This window comes from Rhinolophus hipposideros (assembly GCF_964194185.1).
Source record: "Rhinolophus hipposideros genome assembly, chromosome: 18".
NCBI lineage: Eukaryota > Metazoa > Chordata > Mammalia > Chiroptera > Rhinolophidae > Rhinolophus > Rhinolophus hipposideros.
Window position 1 is genome coordinate 28743757 of NC_138064.1, and position 20173 is coordinate 28763929.

The 20173-nt window shown below is 33.3% G+C and overlaps 1 protein-coding gene across 8 annotated transcripts in view; it reads right to left on the bottom strand.

The window, feature by feature from the left end:
• GLCCI1 (glucocorticoid induced 1) overlaps window positions 1–20173 on the bottom strand; it is a 157363-nt gene that overhangs the window by 42771 nt on the left and 94419 nt on the right. For all 8 annotated transcript variants that reach the window (XM_081079960.1, XM_081079959.1, XM_081079961.1 and 5 more), the window contains one exon: window positions 2505–2591. In XM_081079960.1, coding sequence (XP_080936086.1) covers window positions 2505–2591 — 87 coding nt within the window. The remainder of the gene's footprint in view (window positions 1–2504; window positions 2592–20173) is intronic.

The window sequence follows — 20173 nt, forward strand, 5'->3', positions numbered from 1 at the left end:
AAATTCTTTATTCATTGAATCACTGTCATTCTACTTTCCTTTAATGCCTTTGACATGGTTTTCTTTATGTCTCTGAACATATTTATAATAGCTGTTTTGATATTTTTGTCTGCTAAATCCAATATATGGGGACACAGGTAGTTTCTATTCACTGCTTTTTTTTTCTTAAGTATGGGTCATACTTTCTTGTTTCTTTGTATATCTCTAACTTAGTTGAATGTTGGACATTTTAGATAATATATTTTAGCAACTCTACAATCTTATTTTCTCTGAGGGTGGCTGTTGCCTTATCTGTTTGTGTTTTAATAACTCGATGGACTAAAAGCCTGCTTTTGACATAATGTGTGGCCACTGATGTCTCTACTCCATTATTTTACCCCTCATTTTTCTTTTTAAGGCTGATATTTTTAAGGCCTTTTAAAAATTGTCTCCAGTTTTCATCTTAGTGTTCAGCCAGAGACTGATCAGAGATTTTACTCAAACATCTCAATCCAGTAAGGCTTCCACTCCCAGGATGATATTTGTGTATAGAATAAGGAATGCATTCAAAGTCTAAACTTTTTACAAGTTGGCCCCAGCTTTTATTATCTCTACTCTATATATATTCTTAGGCTCAACTGACCAGTGAGACATGGGTGGCCTGGGCCCACTTCATTCTTGCTGGGCATATGCCTCCAGTCAACCTGGGATATACGGTGAATTTATCAAGCCCCCATGACTGTCTTGCCTCCTAGTACTCTATAAAATCTCGCTCCTCCATGAGTCTATTGCTTGCCACAAACTGGACCACAGCCTGACACTAGTGGCACCACTGGCCCTCCTTGTTCTTTTGCAACTTAAGGTCACTATTTTAATCAAAATATCCAAGTGCTCTCTCATCAGCAGGGACAGCAAAGCTCCTGCTTTTCAAGGCCTGCCTCATCCTGGTTGAAATGCCACACCAATAAAGCTGGGGATGAGGAAGAAGGGAAGAAGAATAGCACCAGATAAGAACAATACAAATGTGTGTTATTCTACCCTGGGTACAGCTTTCATGAATGAAGCTTCTCAATTTGGTTGATTTCCAGAGTACTGAATTAGTTGTTTTATCCAGCTTTATGATTGCTTTGGGAGAAAGCAATCAAATCTCTCACTCATTTATGTCAGCCATTCCTTTTTTAATAGTGCATATCAAGTATTGCTATAGTCCAAAGTTCAACTATGCCAAATCTTGGTTACAACTTTGAGACTGTATTTACCTCTGAGATAAAATTACAAGTTTACTTTTTTTTGTTATTCACATTTTATGCATAGATATGTAGCTACTTTAGACTAAGTATTTTCAACTCAGCTTCCTTTCTCTTTTTTTGCTACTGGGAAAAACTGATTTTGTGCCTATGTGTTTATGTGTAGGGTAAAAAGAAGTTGAGGATTGCTCTACATCAACATTATAAAGAAGCTACTAAAAATATAATACAGTCACGGGTAAAATCATGCCAATAGACTAGACCTACTTAGTCTAGATACCACAATATATGCAAGATACTGATAACCCATAGTATATGAAAATGATACTGAAAGGAAACTGTGGCATATGAAAAGTGTTTGAAAGAAATGTCAATGTTTGCGCTGGAGAAAAATACCATATGGTGAGCCTCTCACATATTTAAAGTAAACTTATACAATAACACAGAGGGCAGAGTCAAAATTAAGAGGTATAATTCTGAGTTCAAGATCCAAAGTAAACTATTTAACAACTTAAGCTAACACAACTGAACCGGTTTGGTTCTTGTGCAAAATGATGAGCTTCCCTGACTGAGAATGATAGTAACAGAGCAGATGACCATCTTTTTAAGGCGTGTTTACATAGGAGATGAACTAGATGACCTTTCAACTCTAAGTTTCTATTGAAACAAATAGAAAAGATCATAGATAGATAGATACAGGAAAAATAATCTAAAATATACATAAAGATGATCATAATTTGGACTACTCATAACAAATAAGGGAGTAAGTCATAAAAACTATTTCTAAAAGATACAGGTTCCACTGTCCCATGGGATCTCAAAGAGCACCAACATGCTGGCTTTCACAACAAAGCTATGTATTAGAAGCAGCAAACACTTCCCTACCATTGTACAAAGCCATGATCTACAGTTCTGGTTGCTAAAACTCAAAAACAAAAAAGCTGAAGTGGGAACAAAATATAATGAGAACGAAGAAGATCTAGAGATGATTACATAAAATCGGAACTCATTCTGGAAAGGCTAAAGCTGAGAGGATGCAGAGCAAATATTTATAAAGCTGAGAGGATGCAGAGCAAATATTTATAAAGAACATGAAGGGCACAGATAAGGTAAACTCAGACTTGTTGACTAAAATGTGGAAGGCAACCCTTAAACTCTGAAACAGGTAAAGTCAGTACAAATAAAGGAAGTACTATAATACTCAGGAAGTACTATAATACTGTAAGATAATTTGCTAGGACCAAAATAGGTTGCAGACTGAAAACAGAAATAACTTACCTCTTTCAGTTGATCAGCACTCCCCCATGATGCAGAACGTTGATGTGACCTCTTTTCTGCTCCCTCTTCTGCCCAGCAGCTAGGTGTCTTTAAAAACAAAACAAAACAAAAAAGAAGGAATTTTTTGTCTTTACTCCTTATTCTCACAGCAACTCAAAATCTTAGCGTGTACCAGTGAAAGGGCTGTACTAAATACTAAAATCCTTTAAACACTAAGATTTTCATGACTTTGTGAAATACTTAAAGCATTCTGTCCTATTCTGAATTAGACATGATCAATTTAAGATGTCTCTAAGTAATGTTACTCAAAACATTTTATTTTTCACATCAACATTCATAAAATACTCAAATGTAATAAAAACGCTACATCCCAAACAGTAAGACCATTTAGTAGCTGTATTAAAAAAAAAAAGAAAAAAACCAATATTAAAGTATCATTCTTACTACACGAGAGGACACTCAGTGTAATGTAAATTAGGAAAAGTAAAAACCACAAGTTAAAGACAAATGGTAATGATTATCACAATAAATATATATGGTTTTACAAATTATTTTTATTACATACTGAAAAAAATCATCGCTTAAATTGAGGCTGCACCTGTGACTCTACGTTATATATAACTTCTTATGAAGAAGCCAACAGTTCTACTGTATACAATTCAAAATGCTTGTGGACAACTTTTAAAATAATTACCACCTCTTAAAAGTAATGAAATTCGAAAATGAAACCAATGATTAAATACTAATGGAATAAAATTACACATAAACTGCTTAAACAGTTCAAATACTAAAGTGAAGCTGTTTAGGCATAATTGAGAGAGTAAAATATTTTATTCTACAGGCAAGTGCAAGGATAAGAGGTATCAATATATTAAATAATCTGCTTTCAAAGAACTACTTAGTTATAAAAATTTCCTAAATTGAGTCTTGGATAAGACAAACGACTCTGAAATAATTTAGCCCCCCAAGTAATCATATCTTTAATAATCATTTTTTCTAAAATTATTCAATCATAAGTTTATTTTAGTCAAACTTTTATTTTGAGAATTTATATACCTTAATACTGTCACCTTTCTACCAAGTGGAAACATTACCTTTGTCAACAAATGATTGAGAATCACAATGTTTAAAACTCAAAGTGCATTCACAGAAAATGAGTCAAATTTCTGGCATGTGCCACACTTATAACCCTAATTATTTTTACTTTGTACAGCTCTAACATTTTCAAAGGATATTTACATAAACCGTATCTCCATATAGAGATAAATCAATAGCCACAAAAAGTTTGCAACTGTCTTACTACAGCTTAGCATTGCAATGGCAAATGGAACTAAATCTGAGGTCTTTTATCTTGACAGAATCTCTCTTTGCTTCATATTACCTTTCCTTTCTTAAAACTGAATGTGAAAACCTATTTATTTCAGAATGTAGTATTATACGGAAGAAATAAAAACCAACTACAAAAGAATATTTATGTTCCTGGAAGCTGGCTACTAAAATAAGTTTTTTAAAAGTGTAAAACCACCGGTGGAGTACTCTCAATGATGTGACTGTAGACTTATATGCATATAAATTGTCTAAGTGTATTCATGAAACCCAACTTTTCTAAAAAATACTCCCCAAAGAGTAATGTCTTAATAATCACATCAATTTAAACTACATAGTATGAAAAATGCTCTAGTCTACAAATATGTTCTATAGACTGCACTGTCCAATATAACAACTACTAGCCACAACCAATAATTTAAATTTAAATTAATGAAAATTGAATAAAACTAAAAATTCAGTGCATTAGTTGCACTAGCACATTTCAAATGCTCAATAACCACATGTGCCTCGTGGCTACTGGCTGCCTTATAGGAGAGCACAGACATGGAACATTACTCCCATTGTAGAAAGTTCTATTGAGAGCAGTATTCTACACATTTAAGCACTTGTTTTTAACAAGTTATTTTAGTCAAAGTAAAATGAAAAGATGGCTACTTGGTTTATGAAATCTATTCAAAGTTCATGCTTGTGAGGTCACAGAAATGAAATAATCTGTACCCAATTTGTTAAATCTGACTATTTGAGAACTATTTCATCATTTAAATTAGGAAAACAACACAAAATAGCAAAAATTCTTTCCTTTCATATCAGCAAGCAATTGTTTCCAGCTAGTCTCTTATTCTGTCCATTAATCTAGAGTAGAATTTTTGTGAACTATGCTACTTATAACATTGCTCATAGATGTTAGTAAAAATATATGACAAAAGGGTTCCATGGTAAAATAAATTTGGGAAATAATGTACATTATACCTCCTCGACTCAATTTACAATGCAATTAGCATTTCAGAAGCTAAAACAAACAAACATACAGACACACACACTTTTTTAAAAACCTCCTTCACTTTCTTTCTCTTACTTATATGACCCCAGAACACTTATTTTTAAAGTACGCTTATTAACATCCTCCAGACAGCTTGGAAAGAAATATAATCCTCAATAATTTGTATTGCATATAATAGTTGCTCTCCAGTCACCATACCTTAGGGGATTTTTCTTTTCTAGCTGCCTCCACTTAGACTACCAAGGAAGAGAAAATGAACACTTGGGCAATGCAGAACCAATGCCTATCTCTAAGACTGTTGACAGAATGGTGGTTGGCTAGAAAAATTCTCTCTTTGTGAAAAGGTTACTTATAGGTGGAAGAGACCAGTGTTTATTCTCAGCTCTCAGAATCATCCAAACTGCAGCCCATGAAGCTATCTCTCTCTCGAACCCCCAGGTTCATCCTCCCGCCACTGGTTTCCTTTGTGAGGACTGCTTCTTCTCTGAGTGAAATACACAGAAAATAGTACTATTGCACGGGACTGCACACGGGACTGCACACTTGTTTTTAAGACTATTTGTTAAGAGCAGTTTTAGGTTAACAGTTTTAGGTTCACAGACATTTTCCACGTACCCCTTGTTCTCCAACATACACAACCATCTTCCCCGGAGTGGTACATTTCTTACAAGTGATGAACCTATAGTGACATGTGGTTATCACCCAAAGTCCATAGTTTACATTCTGGTTCACTCCTGGTGTTGTACATTCTATGGGTGTGGGCAAATGTACAATGACACGTATCCATCATTATAATATCGTACAGAGTATTATCACTGCCCTAAAAATCCTCTGTGTTCCACCTATTCATTCCTCACCATCCTCCAACCCCTGGCAACCACTGATCCTTTTTACCATCTCCATAGTTTTCCCTTTTCCAGAATGTCGTAGAGCTGGAATCATACAGTAGGTAGCCTTTTCAGAGTGGTTTCCTTCACTGAGTAATACACGTTAAAGGTTCCTCCATGTCTTTTCATGGCTTGATGGCGCATTATTTTTAGTGCTGAATAAGACTTGTCTGGACGGACCACTTTATTCATCCATTCCACTACTGAAGGACATCTTGGTTGATCCCAAATCTTGGCAATGATGAATAAAGCTGCTATTAACATCCATGAGAGGTTTTCTGTGTTAACATATACTTTCAAATCCTTTGGGTAAATACCGAGGAACATGAACTCTAGATCATATGTTAAGAGTATGTTTAGTTTTGTAGAAAACTGCCAAACTGTCTTCCAAAGCAGCGGTACCATTTCACATTCCCACGAGCAATGAATGAGGGTCCCTGCTGCTCTACATCCTGGTCAGTATTTGGAGTTGACAGTATTCTGAATGTTGGCATTTTAATACGCATGTAGTGGCATCTCATTATTTTTTTTTAATTTGTATTTCCCTAATGACATATAATGTAGAACATCTTTTCATATGCTTGTTTGCCATATTCTTTGGTGAGGTATCTATTAAGATCTTTGGTCCATTTTAAAAATCAGGTTGTTTTGTTTTCTTATTGAGTTTTAACAGTTCTTTGTATATTCTGGGTAACAGTCCTTTATCAGATGTGAATATGGGTACTTATGTTACATATTTATTCATAAACCAGCAAAAATAAATATACTTTCCTGTTTTATCAATTTCAAAACAGATCAAACTAACTCCTAGCAAGAAAATATTTGTTTTCAATATGGAAGAGCCTAACATCACTTCCAAAAACCCCACAAAAACAAAATAATAACTTCACAATATTCTCTTATACTTATTTAAAACGTATTTAAATCTTAAATACAAGTTTAAAATTTATTTTTGTAAGGTTTATCCTTTCCCTTGAAATTTACCTGTAGTTTATGATCTCTTATGAAAATGATTATTGACTGCTAATTATTTTACAGTACTTAGATGATCTCTAGTATTAAAGTATTAATAAACCTGGCAACAAATGAAATGGAATTATTTGAAAATCAATGATACTTAAGCTAATTAATTAATTATAACTATAATTGATTTTAAGTTTTAAAATAATGAGAAAGTCTTCATTACTTATGAATACATATTTTAGAAATTTTGTTGTGTTTTGACTAATGAAAATTTTATAACTTTTTCAAACTTTTAACTTAGACCATTTTGAAAAGTGTATCCCAATGAAGCTTTTAAAAGGAGCACAAAAAGATTATGATTCTAATATTATTATCCTTTGTTTTTCTGGTAACTGTATATAAATATAGTCTTAAAACCAGACATAAATATAAATAGCTGTTTCACTTGTAAACAAAGAGTGTAGAAAAGGAAGAGTTCAGCTGAAAAAAGCCATTAGGAATTCAGTGATAGCAGCATTTGCGTACAAATTTTTTATTCCTATTATAAACCTAGTTATGTGCTCATTGTATTAGACCAGTTTCAATATGTGGTCCCTGGATAGCATCATTGGCCTCATCTGTGAACATGTTACAAATGCAAATTCTCAGGCTCAATCCCAGAATTACTAAATTTGGAATTTTTCAGACTAAAGTCCAGCAACCGGTAATTTAACAAGCTATCCAGATGATTCCGATGCAAACTAAAGTTTGAAAATCACTGTTAGATTAAGGAAATAAAAACGAGGAAGAAATAGATTCTGCACTCAAGATTCCATGCTGACCATATACCCACTCATTTTTCTTGTAGGCTAATATCATTAACAAGTAGAATATCAATTTGCATATATTTACATCTTTAGAAATTAACATAAGCTAATGTAAATATTGTTTGGAGCCATGTAGAAAATTATAGGTATAGAAAGTTTTCTTTACTGAGGAACATTAAACACTAGCCCTTAGCAAGGACTAACATGCCTGGGAATTTAAGTAAAATGTACAAAATCCATGTCTATTGAGCCCTCAGTATGTTCAACACACAACTGAATGGCAGTCTGTGAAGTAACGATTTGTGATTTTCTAGATTATTAACCAGGGAACTTATTCAGAAGCTATATTTCCCAAGGTGAGGGGGAGGGAGGGTCTTGGTGGTAAATCTCTGGACTGCAAATTTTTGAAAACAGGAGTAACACAGAAATCAACTATTGCATCTGTGCTTGACACAGTAAAATGAAATAATCTGCCCTACTGTGAGAAATGCTAATTTGAGAAAAAGTAATCATAAATGTACCAACAACCTTAAGAATATTCATAGTAATTATATTTTCAGGAATTAACCTGAGATGTACACCAAGAGAAGCACTGGAAACAAATTAAAGGTCTATCAATACAGTAATGAAAAATTGTGGCACATTCTTATAACACACACACACAAATATCACAACACATGGACTATAATCCCACTTTAGTAAGTAAATACATTTTAAGAAAAGACTATAAAGAGATATTTCAAAATATAAATAATGGTGGGTATTCTAGATAATTCTATAGTAAATCCATAGTATTCTTTTTCAGCTGAATTTAAAAAAAAATCAGGAAAATAAAAGACTTAATCATGTTTAGGAATATTTAATGGCATGGGAAAATAGTATAACCTACTAAATTAAAAAGGTTATAAAACACTACCTATACTATCATCTGAATTCTATTTTTAAAATATTTTTTAATTTATCTTTTAAATTTAAATAATCAAAATATTAAAGGATATGCATGAAAATGTTAGAAATGGCTATGTCTGGATGTTAGGAATATAAGCAACTAACTTTTTACAGTGACTACTGTTTTCAAAATTAGAAAATGGTTTTAAAAAGAAACAAGACCTCTATGCTATAGAATTGGTAAGTGTGGATGAACATCTATTCTGAAAAAGCCCAACAGAATTACAAACATCCTAACTTCAAATAGAAACGTCAGATCTACTATGTTCATGTAGATCACATGTTAGGATGTTAGTACACAAGACAGAAAATATTCTTCACTAGACAGGGTTTCCCTTTGACTCGAAGGTTGGGGTTTTCTCACAATTATAAGTGCCTATATGTAGATTATCAACTACTGGCTATGGGATAGAGACGTTAGAAAAGCCAAAACACTTAAGTGTTGAAAATAACTGAAAACTGAAGGTCACTGAAATGTCAAACACCCAGAAATATTAGTGGAAAGTTATTGATGAGAATATTGACAGGAAGTTATAATTCGGTTTCGATATGCCTTTCACGGTGCATTTTAATATGGGAAGGAAAAATATCTATAAAAATGTTTTTACGGAAAGGTTAACCATAGAGCTACCATATAATTCAGCAATTCTTAGAGAAATGAAAACACGACCACTCAAAAATTTGAGCACAAATGTTCACAGCAGTCCATCAACTCATGAATGTGTAAATAAATTATAGTATGTTCATATCCTGTAATATTAATTGGCAATAAAATTAATTGGAATAAAGTACTGATACAAGCCACAACATGAATGAACCTTAAAAATACTGTATTAAGTGAAAGAAGCTAAATACAAAAAGTCATATATTCTATGAGCCCATTATGTGAAATGTTCAGAATATGTAAATCTATAGAGACAAAAAGTAGATTAGTGGGTACCTACAGCTGAGGACAAGTGAATTGGGGCAAAACAGTGAGTGACTGCTAATGGACACAGTGGTTTCTTTTTGAAGTTATGAAGTTAGAATTGATTATGGCAATGATGGTACAACTCTGTGAATATATTAAGAACCACTGAATTGTACACTTTAAATAGGTGGAGTGCATGGTATATAAATTAAATCTCAATAAAACTTAAGAAAATTATTTAAGTCAAAGAGGCAATTATAAATCAACCTCATTTTTCAATTTTAAAAAATGCCATATATTCTTGAACCTGGAAGTTCCAGGCATTATTTGTATTTTCTCAAAAATAATTATTTTCTTTTTATATGCTTTTCTTGCCAAGTTTCAAATCAAATAGAAGCACTAGTTGATTAATATGACAGAAAAGGCTAAGTGGCACTGTACATTAATAATCAATCCAATCAGGTTTCTCAAGTCATCATGAGAACGTTTAACAAAGGAACTGAAGATGACACATAAAATAAACTGTACCTTAGAAACATTATTCTCTGAATTCTTACAGAAACAGTTACTAGACTTCTGATAAATAATCAGTTTCTGCTTTAACCAAAAGAAGATGGTTATATGAGGAATTAAAGTATTATATACACAGTATTTCAATTTATTATTTGGTATATGCACTTAACAATATCCATTCTAACAAGTACTATTACTACTATTGAAGATCAATTTAAAATCAAATGAGACCTACTTTTCAGTTTTTAGAGAGTATTAAAATGTATTTATTCTTTGGTGTTACAATTTTTTAAATTACAATTTGCATTGGTTGCTGTTTCAAAAAATGTACTCCACATGTAAAAGAATTAGAGCAATTTTACTGTTTTAGGGGAAGGAGGAGTAGTAGAAGAGGGTGAAATATATGGTGACAAAAGGAGAATTGACTTTGGGTGGTGAAATACACAATGCAATATATAGCTGAAACCTATATAATTTTATTAACCAATGTCACTTTAATAAATTTAATTAAAAAAGTAACATTCCCAAATACGCGAATAATACATTTAACAATCACATTGGAGGGTAGCTGCCTCTAAATTAGTAAGAGATAAATTATTCATTGTTTCTTGATAGCTTTTAATGCTTTTCAAAATCTCTCGTACCTGACAATCAGAAACACAGGTGACTACTAGATAGATAACTGCCAAAACTATTTCCACGCCATTCAGAAATCCTAAAAACTAATAGTGCTCAACCGTTGGTAAGAATATCATCAACAGAACACCTAAGTAATGAGGAAGGAAGTAGGCATTTCCATAACAATGTAAGTCCACTTTCCCATACTTGGACGTATAAATCTGAAGTATCATTTCTTACTTACAAGATTGCACAATAGACCCCGACAGCTACTTCTGACAGTGACCTACCAGGAAGTGTTTTATTGAGTTTCAGAGCCCTATCATGCCCTGGAGTTATTTGTATCACTTTCCTACTAATCCAGAGTTAATGTTCATAATTGTGTAATCAATTGTTGATACTAGTAATAATGCCTTTTTCTGCCTACTTAATACAATATTATACTTAAACCTGACGACAACAAAATATCATAGATTCTAATACAAAGGCAGCTAACATTTCTTACACTTACTACGTCCTAGATACTGTGCGAGAAGATTAGCATGGATTATTTTATGTCATCTTCGTTGCAGTGGGTATTAGTGTTATCTTCCCAAAGCTGTGAGAATTCCAACAGCACAGAGAACTCTTCTTACTTAGTTTTTACTAGTTTCCTACCAATATGATATATTCTATTTCAATTATTCATTTATACAAAATATAATTAACTTGAAAGGCATATGGCTTTCTCAGACTATACCCTTAACTATAATTTAATGCTTAAGTTCTTAAAGCTTATAAAGTCTAACAAATGTCTTTCTAAGTAAATGCTAGCTGTCTATTACTTTCACAGGATTTTTGACAGAAAACAGATGGGTTGTAAGATATAACAGGTTGAGAACCAATGTACCAGACAACAAAAGTCAAGAAAAGAAGACTAAGAGCATTATTTCAATTAAATACAACATCATCTATTTCACAATTTTCCCTAGATCTAGCATAGGGGTAATGGTATGGGAAGAGACAAAGGAAAAACAGGTTAATTTTGTTACCTGTTTAATGCTTCTCAGAATGGAGAAAAACTGAGTATATGGGTAAAAAAGGTACGGGAAAGGCTCTTTGCTCTATACCTTTTGCTTTTGAATCAAATGAATACATATTTCAAAATTAGTAAGTAGAATTTTGAATTTCTGGTAAGTTTAGAGATAGTATTTAAATGTGATAAATAAAATGGTAAACACTTTAATCATGTATTTAAATTTTTCATCAATACAGCTGACTATATTCCTCTGGCAGCCAAAAATACTACTGGCTAAACTAGGAAGGTGACTACTTCGTGTGGACTGTTCAACTCTAGAATTATACAATCCGCTATCTTTTAACTAGCTAGTGGCTGAAAGAAAAAGTAAAGGTGACCCTGTACAGGAAGGAATCTTTTATACATTCACTCAACAACCAGTTAAGAACCAGCTCCATAAAAACAACTTAGATCCCTGCAATGCAATCTAAGAGACCAAGATGGCTAAATCATTAGACTTGCTTCCATTTCAAGAAAAGCCTCCTCCCCCCACCAAATTGTTTAGCTACCACTGCTTCTTAAACTTCAACAGCAAGCTCTTCCACGCGGGTGCAGGAAACCCAAACAGCTGTATCAAGTATGATTTTGGTCAGGAAATGAGTTTCTGATCACAGCGGTAAAACTGAAAGTTCTCCTTTATATCTATCACTATTTAAGGTGCATCATCTACTCCTTTGATTAAAGTCCTCCCCAAACAAGTTCCTTTCATGAAGGGAGGAAAAGGATAGAGTATTTTAAATAGAATTAAAATAGCAAGGAATTTATATACTTTTAGTTCAGAGTTGTTGACTTTGTCTAATGGTGATTAAAGCCAAATGCTAAGGAATGATTCTAGATCTGATTCTTAAAAATAAATAAAAATAGATTTCTAGAGAGCTATATTGGCATAAAGGCAGGATCATAAAACTCCGCCCATTCAAAAGTAAGAAAAATAAATTCAGAGGTGGTTTTATGGACATTTTGGCATGTTTAAATGTTTTATACTTTAAATTTTAAAAATTAATTTAAAACAATAAAATACCAAAGCAAAACACCATGTGGAGAAAGGAAAGAAAAAGCATGCAGAATTTCATTTAAGATCTAACCATCTCATCTATCACCTCTCAAATAAAAGAGGTAAATGAGAAAAGTACTAAAACCTTTCTCTGATACCAACTTTAGAAGGAAGACAAATGGGGAAAGTAGACAGGTAGTCAAAGTGGAAGGAGTCATATACAGCAAAAACAACTCTCACCTCAATTATCCATCAGACATTTAAAAAAAATTTTTCAGGCTCACCATATCATATTTTTCCTAACAGGGAGGAAATATGGCAGATGACTCCCAAAATAAATAAATAAATAAATGGCTCAAAGCAAATTATTTTCAGCAATAAGCAAGAATTACCAGAATGGAATGACAAAAACAAACTAAGAAATAAAAACCACGGGAAAGAGGGGTGGAGGGAAAAATGGAGGAAGAAATTTTCCTTTGGAGCTCCTCTTTCCAGCTGTTAATCAACAATATCGACCAATATCCAAACATTCATCTATCTTTTCCCCTCTCTGCTAGTAAATGTAAATAATAACAGCAATTACTTACTGACAATAAGTGTCAGTCACTACTCTTAGCATTTCAAATGCATTAACTCAATTTAACCCTTACAACAACCCTATGAGGTATAATAATAACTCATTAACAAATCAGGAAACTGAGGCACAGAAGTAAAGTAATTTGCCTAAATTACAAAGCTAGAAAATGCTGGAGCCAAGATTCAAAACCAAGCAGTCAGATTCCAGAACCACAGCTCTGACCAATGAAAAGAAAACAGAGTTTACAATATTATATCATGAAAAGGTTAAATTCAGGGAAAAAACACTAATCAAGATAAGGAATATTCTGTAATAATAAATAATACCAACCATATGGAAGATATAATGGACATACATCTTTAAATATCTATAATATTATCAAGATACATAAGGCAATGACCACTGAAAACAGGTATCAGCAGGAATTTTAACTCAACAACTGCCAGTTCATGACAGAACAAAAAGACATAAAAAAGGGGGTGGGAGGACTTTTTGGAAAGTGAAAGATATAATTAATAAGGTTAAATAAACATATAATGAATTCTATATCAGAAAGAAAAGACTGTACCTCATTTTCAAACACAGAATATTAAGAAAAAAAATGAATTATCTGTTAGGCCACAAAGAAAATATCAAGACGTTTCCAAAGACCTATAATTCCATACTCTAATTATAATGAAAGTAGAAATTAAATTTTTACTAGGAAAAGAAACTTTAACCACTTAGAAATTCAAAACAAAACAAAGACCTCCGATATGCTAAACAGAATATAAAAAATAAGGTTGCATATCTTGAAAATGTAAATAATGGAAACATTATACACTAGCCAAAGCTGAGCTCAGAGGATAAGTCTTGGCATAATAAAGCATTTATATTACTAAACAAGAAGTATCACAAATACAAAAATTGAGCATTCATCCCCAAAACCTAGAAAACAGGAACAGGAAAGTACAGGAAAGTAGAAGAAAAGCAACGGTAGAGCAAAGTCCGAAAGCAATGAACTGGTAAAAAACAAAAACACAGGAAAATAAATTCAACACCTTAAAAAAATTAAAAACTATATAACCTAATAAATTTAATCACTCAAAATGCAAATATGCAATATTAAAAAATGAGAACAAAACTGAAGCTATATAAGAAATTAAGAAAATTACACAAGAGTGCTTTGTGAAACTCTATGCAAATAATACACTTGAAAATCTGGATGAAATGGATTATATTTTAGCAAAACAAATGAAAAAATTGAACTAAATAAACAGAAACGAAGACGCTAAGAGCCATGGAAAAAAATGGGATTTACCAAAGAGCTGCAACCCCCAAACCTAATAGTCAAGTCAGCTTCATAAGCAAAATTCTTTCAGACCCAAGTAACAGATAATTGAGATATTTACACCATGCTGAAGCACAAAGGAAGGAAATCTTGCAAAATCATTTTATGAAGCAAGTCTAACACTAATCTAAGGACTACATTATAGAAAAGGAAAAAAGAACTTCAGATCTCATTTCTGAATATTGAAACATATTTAATACATGTTAAACACTTTATTTTATTAATTCTTTTTTATTTCATATTAAAGAGAACTCCATAAACTAATAGGGTTTATTCCATAAATATAATCATAACCGATTAAGTAATCTATTTAAGCAATTCACCATATTATAGGTTATGAGTCAAAACAACATATTCATTTCAATGATGAAATGGCATTTTGCATATGAAGAATCACTCCTGATTTTAAGAAAAACAATTACTAAAATAAGCATGTGTTTGTCAGAGTGAATGCACCAGCTTTTTTAAAGTTGACGTAAAATTGACATATTTTATATTAATTTCAGGTATACAAAATAATGATTTGATATTACAGATACGGTGCAATGATCACCACAGTAAGTCTAGTTACTATCCATCACCACATACAGTTGCGGGATTTTTTTTCTTGTCATGAAAACTTAAGCTTTATTCAGTAACTTTCAAATATGCAATACAGTATTAACTAGTCACCACGCTGTACATTACATATCCCTTAGACTTAAATATTTTATAACTGGAAGTTTGTACCTTTTGACATCCTTCACTCATTTCACCTGCCACTTACCCCCCATTTGTGGCAACCACCAACATGTTTTCTATTATCTAGGAACTTGGGTTTTTTGTTTTATTTTGCTTTTAGATTACACACATAAGTGAGATCATATGCTATTTCTTTCTCTATCTGAATTATTTCACCTATGCTGTCGCAAATGGCAAGATTTTATTCTTTTTATGGATGAATAACATTCCATTGTGAGATCTATCTTATCTTATCTTATCTACCTATCGGAGGTGCCAAAAAATGTATACAAGTGGACACTCTGGTCAACGTTACTCAAGCAGTAGTTCGCCATAATCAGAAGTGTCCGGATGCTGATGGTAACCACTTTGAGCACCTCTTCTAATTGCAGAAGTCAAACGTGACTTGTATTCATCTTTTGTTATTGGCATATATTGAGTATTACAATTTTAATAGTTTTCCTTTCTTAAAATGTGTACCCATTTTTTTGGCACCTCGTTTGTGTGTGTCTATGACATTTTCTATTTTATTCACCCATTCATCTGTCAATGGACACTTAGGTTATTTTCATATCTTGGCTATTGTAAATAATGCTGCAATGAACATGAGGGTGCATATATCTTTTGAGTTAGTGTTCTCATTTTCTTCAGATAAATACCTAGAAGTGAAATTACTGGATCATATGGTAGTTCTTTTTAAATTTTTTGAGGAAACTCTATACTGTTTTCCATAGTGGCTACAGCAATTTACATACCTACCAGCAATGTATGAGGGTTCCTTTTTCTCCATATCCTCACCAACACTTATTATATGTGCTGCCGAAGTGAGCACGTCACCAACACTTACTGTTTTTCTGATAAGAGCCATTCAAACAGGAATAAGGTACTATCGCACTGATTTTGATTTGAATTTCACTGATGATTAGTTACTTTGCGCACTTTTTCATGTGCCTGTTGGCCGTCTATCTGTACGTCTTTGGAAAATGTCTTTTCAGATCCTCTGCCCATTTTTTAAATTGGATTGTTTCTTTTTTTTGCTATTGAGTTGTATGAGTTGTTTATATATTTTGGATCCCTTATCAGCTATGATTTTTAGATATTTTCTCCCGTTCAGTAAGGTTTCCTTTTCATTTTGTTGATGGTTTCCTGTGTTGTGCAGAAGCTTTTTAGTTTGACATAATTATACTTGTTTATTTTTGCTGCCTTGTTTTTGCTGTTAAATCCAAAAAGTAGCCAAGACTGATGTTAAGGAGCTTATCGCCTATGTTTTCTTCTAGGAGTTTTACAGTTTCAGGTCTTATGTTCAAGTTTTAATCTATTTGGAGTTCATTTTTATGTATAATGTAAGATAGTGATCCAGTTTCATTCTTTTACATGTGGCTGTCCACTTTTCCCAGCACCATTTATTGAAGAGACTGTCCGTTCCCTATTGTATATTCTTGGATCCTTGTCATAAATTAATTGACCACACAGGCATAGGTTTATTTCTGGGCTCTGTTTCATTGATCTATGTGTCGGTTTTTATGCCAATACCCTATTGTTTTGATTACTGTAGCTTCATAACATTGTTTGAAATTAGGGTGCTTTATGCCTCCAGTTTTGCTGTTCTTTGTCAAGACTGTTTTGGCTATTCAAAGTCTTAAGTGGTTCCATAAAATTTTAGAATTGTTTGTTCTATTTCTGTGAAAAATTATGTTGGAATTTTGAAAGGGATTGCATTGAATCTGTGGATTGCTTTGGGTAGTATGGACATTCTGAACAATATTAATTCTTCCAATCCATGAGCATGAAATATCTTTCCACTTATTTGTATCTTCAGTTTCTTTCATCAATGTCTTACCGTTTTTATTGTACATGTCTTTCACTTCCTTGGTTAAATTTATTCCTAGGTATTTTATTCTTTTTGACACATTGTAAATAGGATTGTTTACTTAATTTCTCTTTCTGACAGTTCATTATTAGTGTATAGAAGCACAACAAATTTCTGTATATTGATTTAGTATCCTACAAATTTATTGAATTCATTTACTAGCTGTAACAGTTTTTTGGTGGAGTCTTTAGGGTTTTCTATCAATGTCACCTGTAAATAGTGACAGTTTTACCTCTTCCTTTCCAACCGGGAAGTCTTTTATTTCTTTTTCTTGCTTAACTGCTCTAAGACTTCCAATACTATGTTGAATAAAAGTGGCAAGAGTAGACATCCTTGTCTTGTTCCTGATTAGAGGAAAAGCGTTCAGCTTTTCACCATTGAGTGCGTTAGCTGTAGGCTTGTAATACATGGTGTTTATTAGGTTGAGGTATGTCCTCTCTATACCCACTTTCTTGAGAGTTTTTATCATAGATGTTGAATTTTGTCAAATGCTTTTTCTGCATCTATAAAAATAATCATATGATTTCTATCCTTCATTTTGTTCATGTGTTGTATTATGTTGATGTATTTGCAGATGTGGAACCATCCTTGCATCTCTGGAATAAATCCTATTTGATCATGGTGTACGATCCGTTTAATAATGTACTGCTGAATTTGGTTTGCTAATATTTTATGGAGGATTTTTGCATCTATGTGCATGACAGATATTGGTCTGTAATTTTCTTCTATTGTGATGTTCTTGTCTGGTTTTGGTGCACCAGCTCTTTAAAGCTTCTTCCCATAGCTAATGTCAAGGCCACACTTAACTTCAAATGGGCAGAAGAGTATAATCCTACCATGTACTAAGGAGAGTGTGAATATTTGTTAACAACCCTAATCACTACTATACATGGGAAAGCAGACAAAATGCCTTTGATTATTGCTCTATACTATTAGGTTGGTGCAAAAGTAATTGTGGTTTTTGCATTTTTAACCTTTTAAGCTGCAATTACTTTTGCACCAACCTAATATTTTTATTGTTTGACCACTTTACGAAAAGTATATGTCACTTTCTTATTTAAAAACTGCTTCACACATAGAATTTTAAATTTGTACAGAGATGAAGTTTTAGACTTCAGACTACAGGGAGAAAACTAAGGGAGCACTACTGTCTGATTACAGTAACCTTAACTGCAAGTTGAATTTTAAAAGTTGGTAACAAATTTTTGTTTAAAAAAGGTTGTACCTGCAAGGTTAATATAATAAAGTAACATTAAATTCCACAAATTGGTTTTAGTTTTTCTTTCTATTAAGCTACACAGATTATTCCAATAAGCTGGTAGCAACTCATTTCTTCACTGGCCTTAAAAATGTGAAGATTTTTCTTTTTGTCCTCAGAATAAATGTGTGAATGTGCAAACCAGATATTACTAACTTCAATTTATAGAAAAGGAAACTGAAGTTTGGGCCACACAGCAGTTAATTCAGTGGGCCATGACTTTTCCCCCCATTTTATTTAAAAAAAAATCAAACACATAGAACAGTTGAAAAACATGCTCAGTGAGTATTCATAAAGCCAGCAATTTAGAGTCTATATTTAACATTTTGGTACATTTGCTTTATCATATATTTATCCATCTATCCATCAATTGAGCTTATATTTGATTCATTTCAAAGTTAGTTGCAGATAGCAGGCTTCACCCCTAAACATCCTATTCGAGTTCAATATTTGTTTATGTTCTTATTTTTAAAGTTAAGTTATATACTAAAATGCACAAGTGTATACTTAGGTAAGTTCTGATAAATGCATTCCCCCATGTAACCAAAACCTCTATCAAGATATACAACACTTTCATCATCCCAAAAAGTTCCCTCACACTGGGCCTTGATTTGAACACAAGATCTCTCTCCAAAGTCCACAGTCTTTTTCATAACACTGTGTTTACTTCTTTTCAAAAGGCCCACAGTGTAAGTATACTAAACATTAAGAATTGTATTTCTAACCTTCAATAATTAAGGTAGTTGAAATATGGAAAAATAACAGGAAGAAAATGCTAGAGATGCCCTCCAACAAAACCAGAGAGCCTTAGTATTTAGTACATGAACCGAGCTGAGTGTACCACCTTCCTTCTAATACCACTTGTTTCCCCAAAAATAAGACCTAGCTGGACCATCAGCTCTAATGTGTCTTTTGGAGCAAAATTTAACATAAGACCCAGTCTTATTTAAATATAAGACCAGGTATAATATAATATAATATACCAGTCTTATATTAATTTTTGCTCCAAAAGACACATTAGAGCTGATGGTCTGGCTATGTCTTATTTTGGGGGAAACACAGTTAACTCCCACTAAATAAATAAAAACTTCCACTTCCCTCTCCAAGAGTTCAAGAATTAATCCACGAGGAATGAATGTGATAGTACAAACCATCTCATATGTTCATCTCTTATATCGTTAATTAAACTTATAGTTAAGGGCAAAATCATTTCTTATGCTTGTGAGGCAAGCACTAGGTTAAGTGCTGTACGCGTTAGTGGTTACTATAATAGGAGAGGCAGTAGGGAACTGGAGAAAAAGAAAAAGCTTCGTAATCTATCAAATCTGGGTTCAAATCTCTTCATATGTATTAGCTGCATAACCATGTATAAATTACTCAACTTCTCTAGGCCTCAATTAGTCCCGTTAAATGAGGCTAATGTTTGCCCTGCCTTTCAATGTCAGGTTTCTCGAACGATCTACATGCAGACCCAGACAAGAGAAGCCACTACCCTGGATCTCAAGGTTTGGGGGGGGGAATAGCTCTGGCCCTCCTCTAGCTATGCCCCACCCCACAGGGTGAAGAGATCTTGGGGCCAAAGAGACATCCACACCATGAACCCACGCCTCTGCCGAGACTATGCTCTGGGTAATCCAGACTAAGGAACTCCTTGCGCAAACAGCAGCACATCTGTCCCAAGGTCTGCAAGGACCTCGTCCGGGGGTCTGACTTCCTGAGGGAGAATGAATGGAATGTGAACGAGTGGACTGGGGGTTCAAACATATGTGTAAAACTACCCCTCACAGTACAGAATGGAGTGCGGGGTAAGAAGAGATATGGGTTTAGGCTCAGAGGTGGGGTGGGCTCGGCCCATGCAGACCCATTCTGGCACGTAACTCTGAAGAATT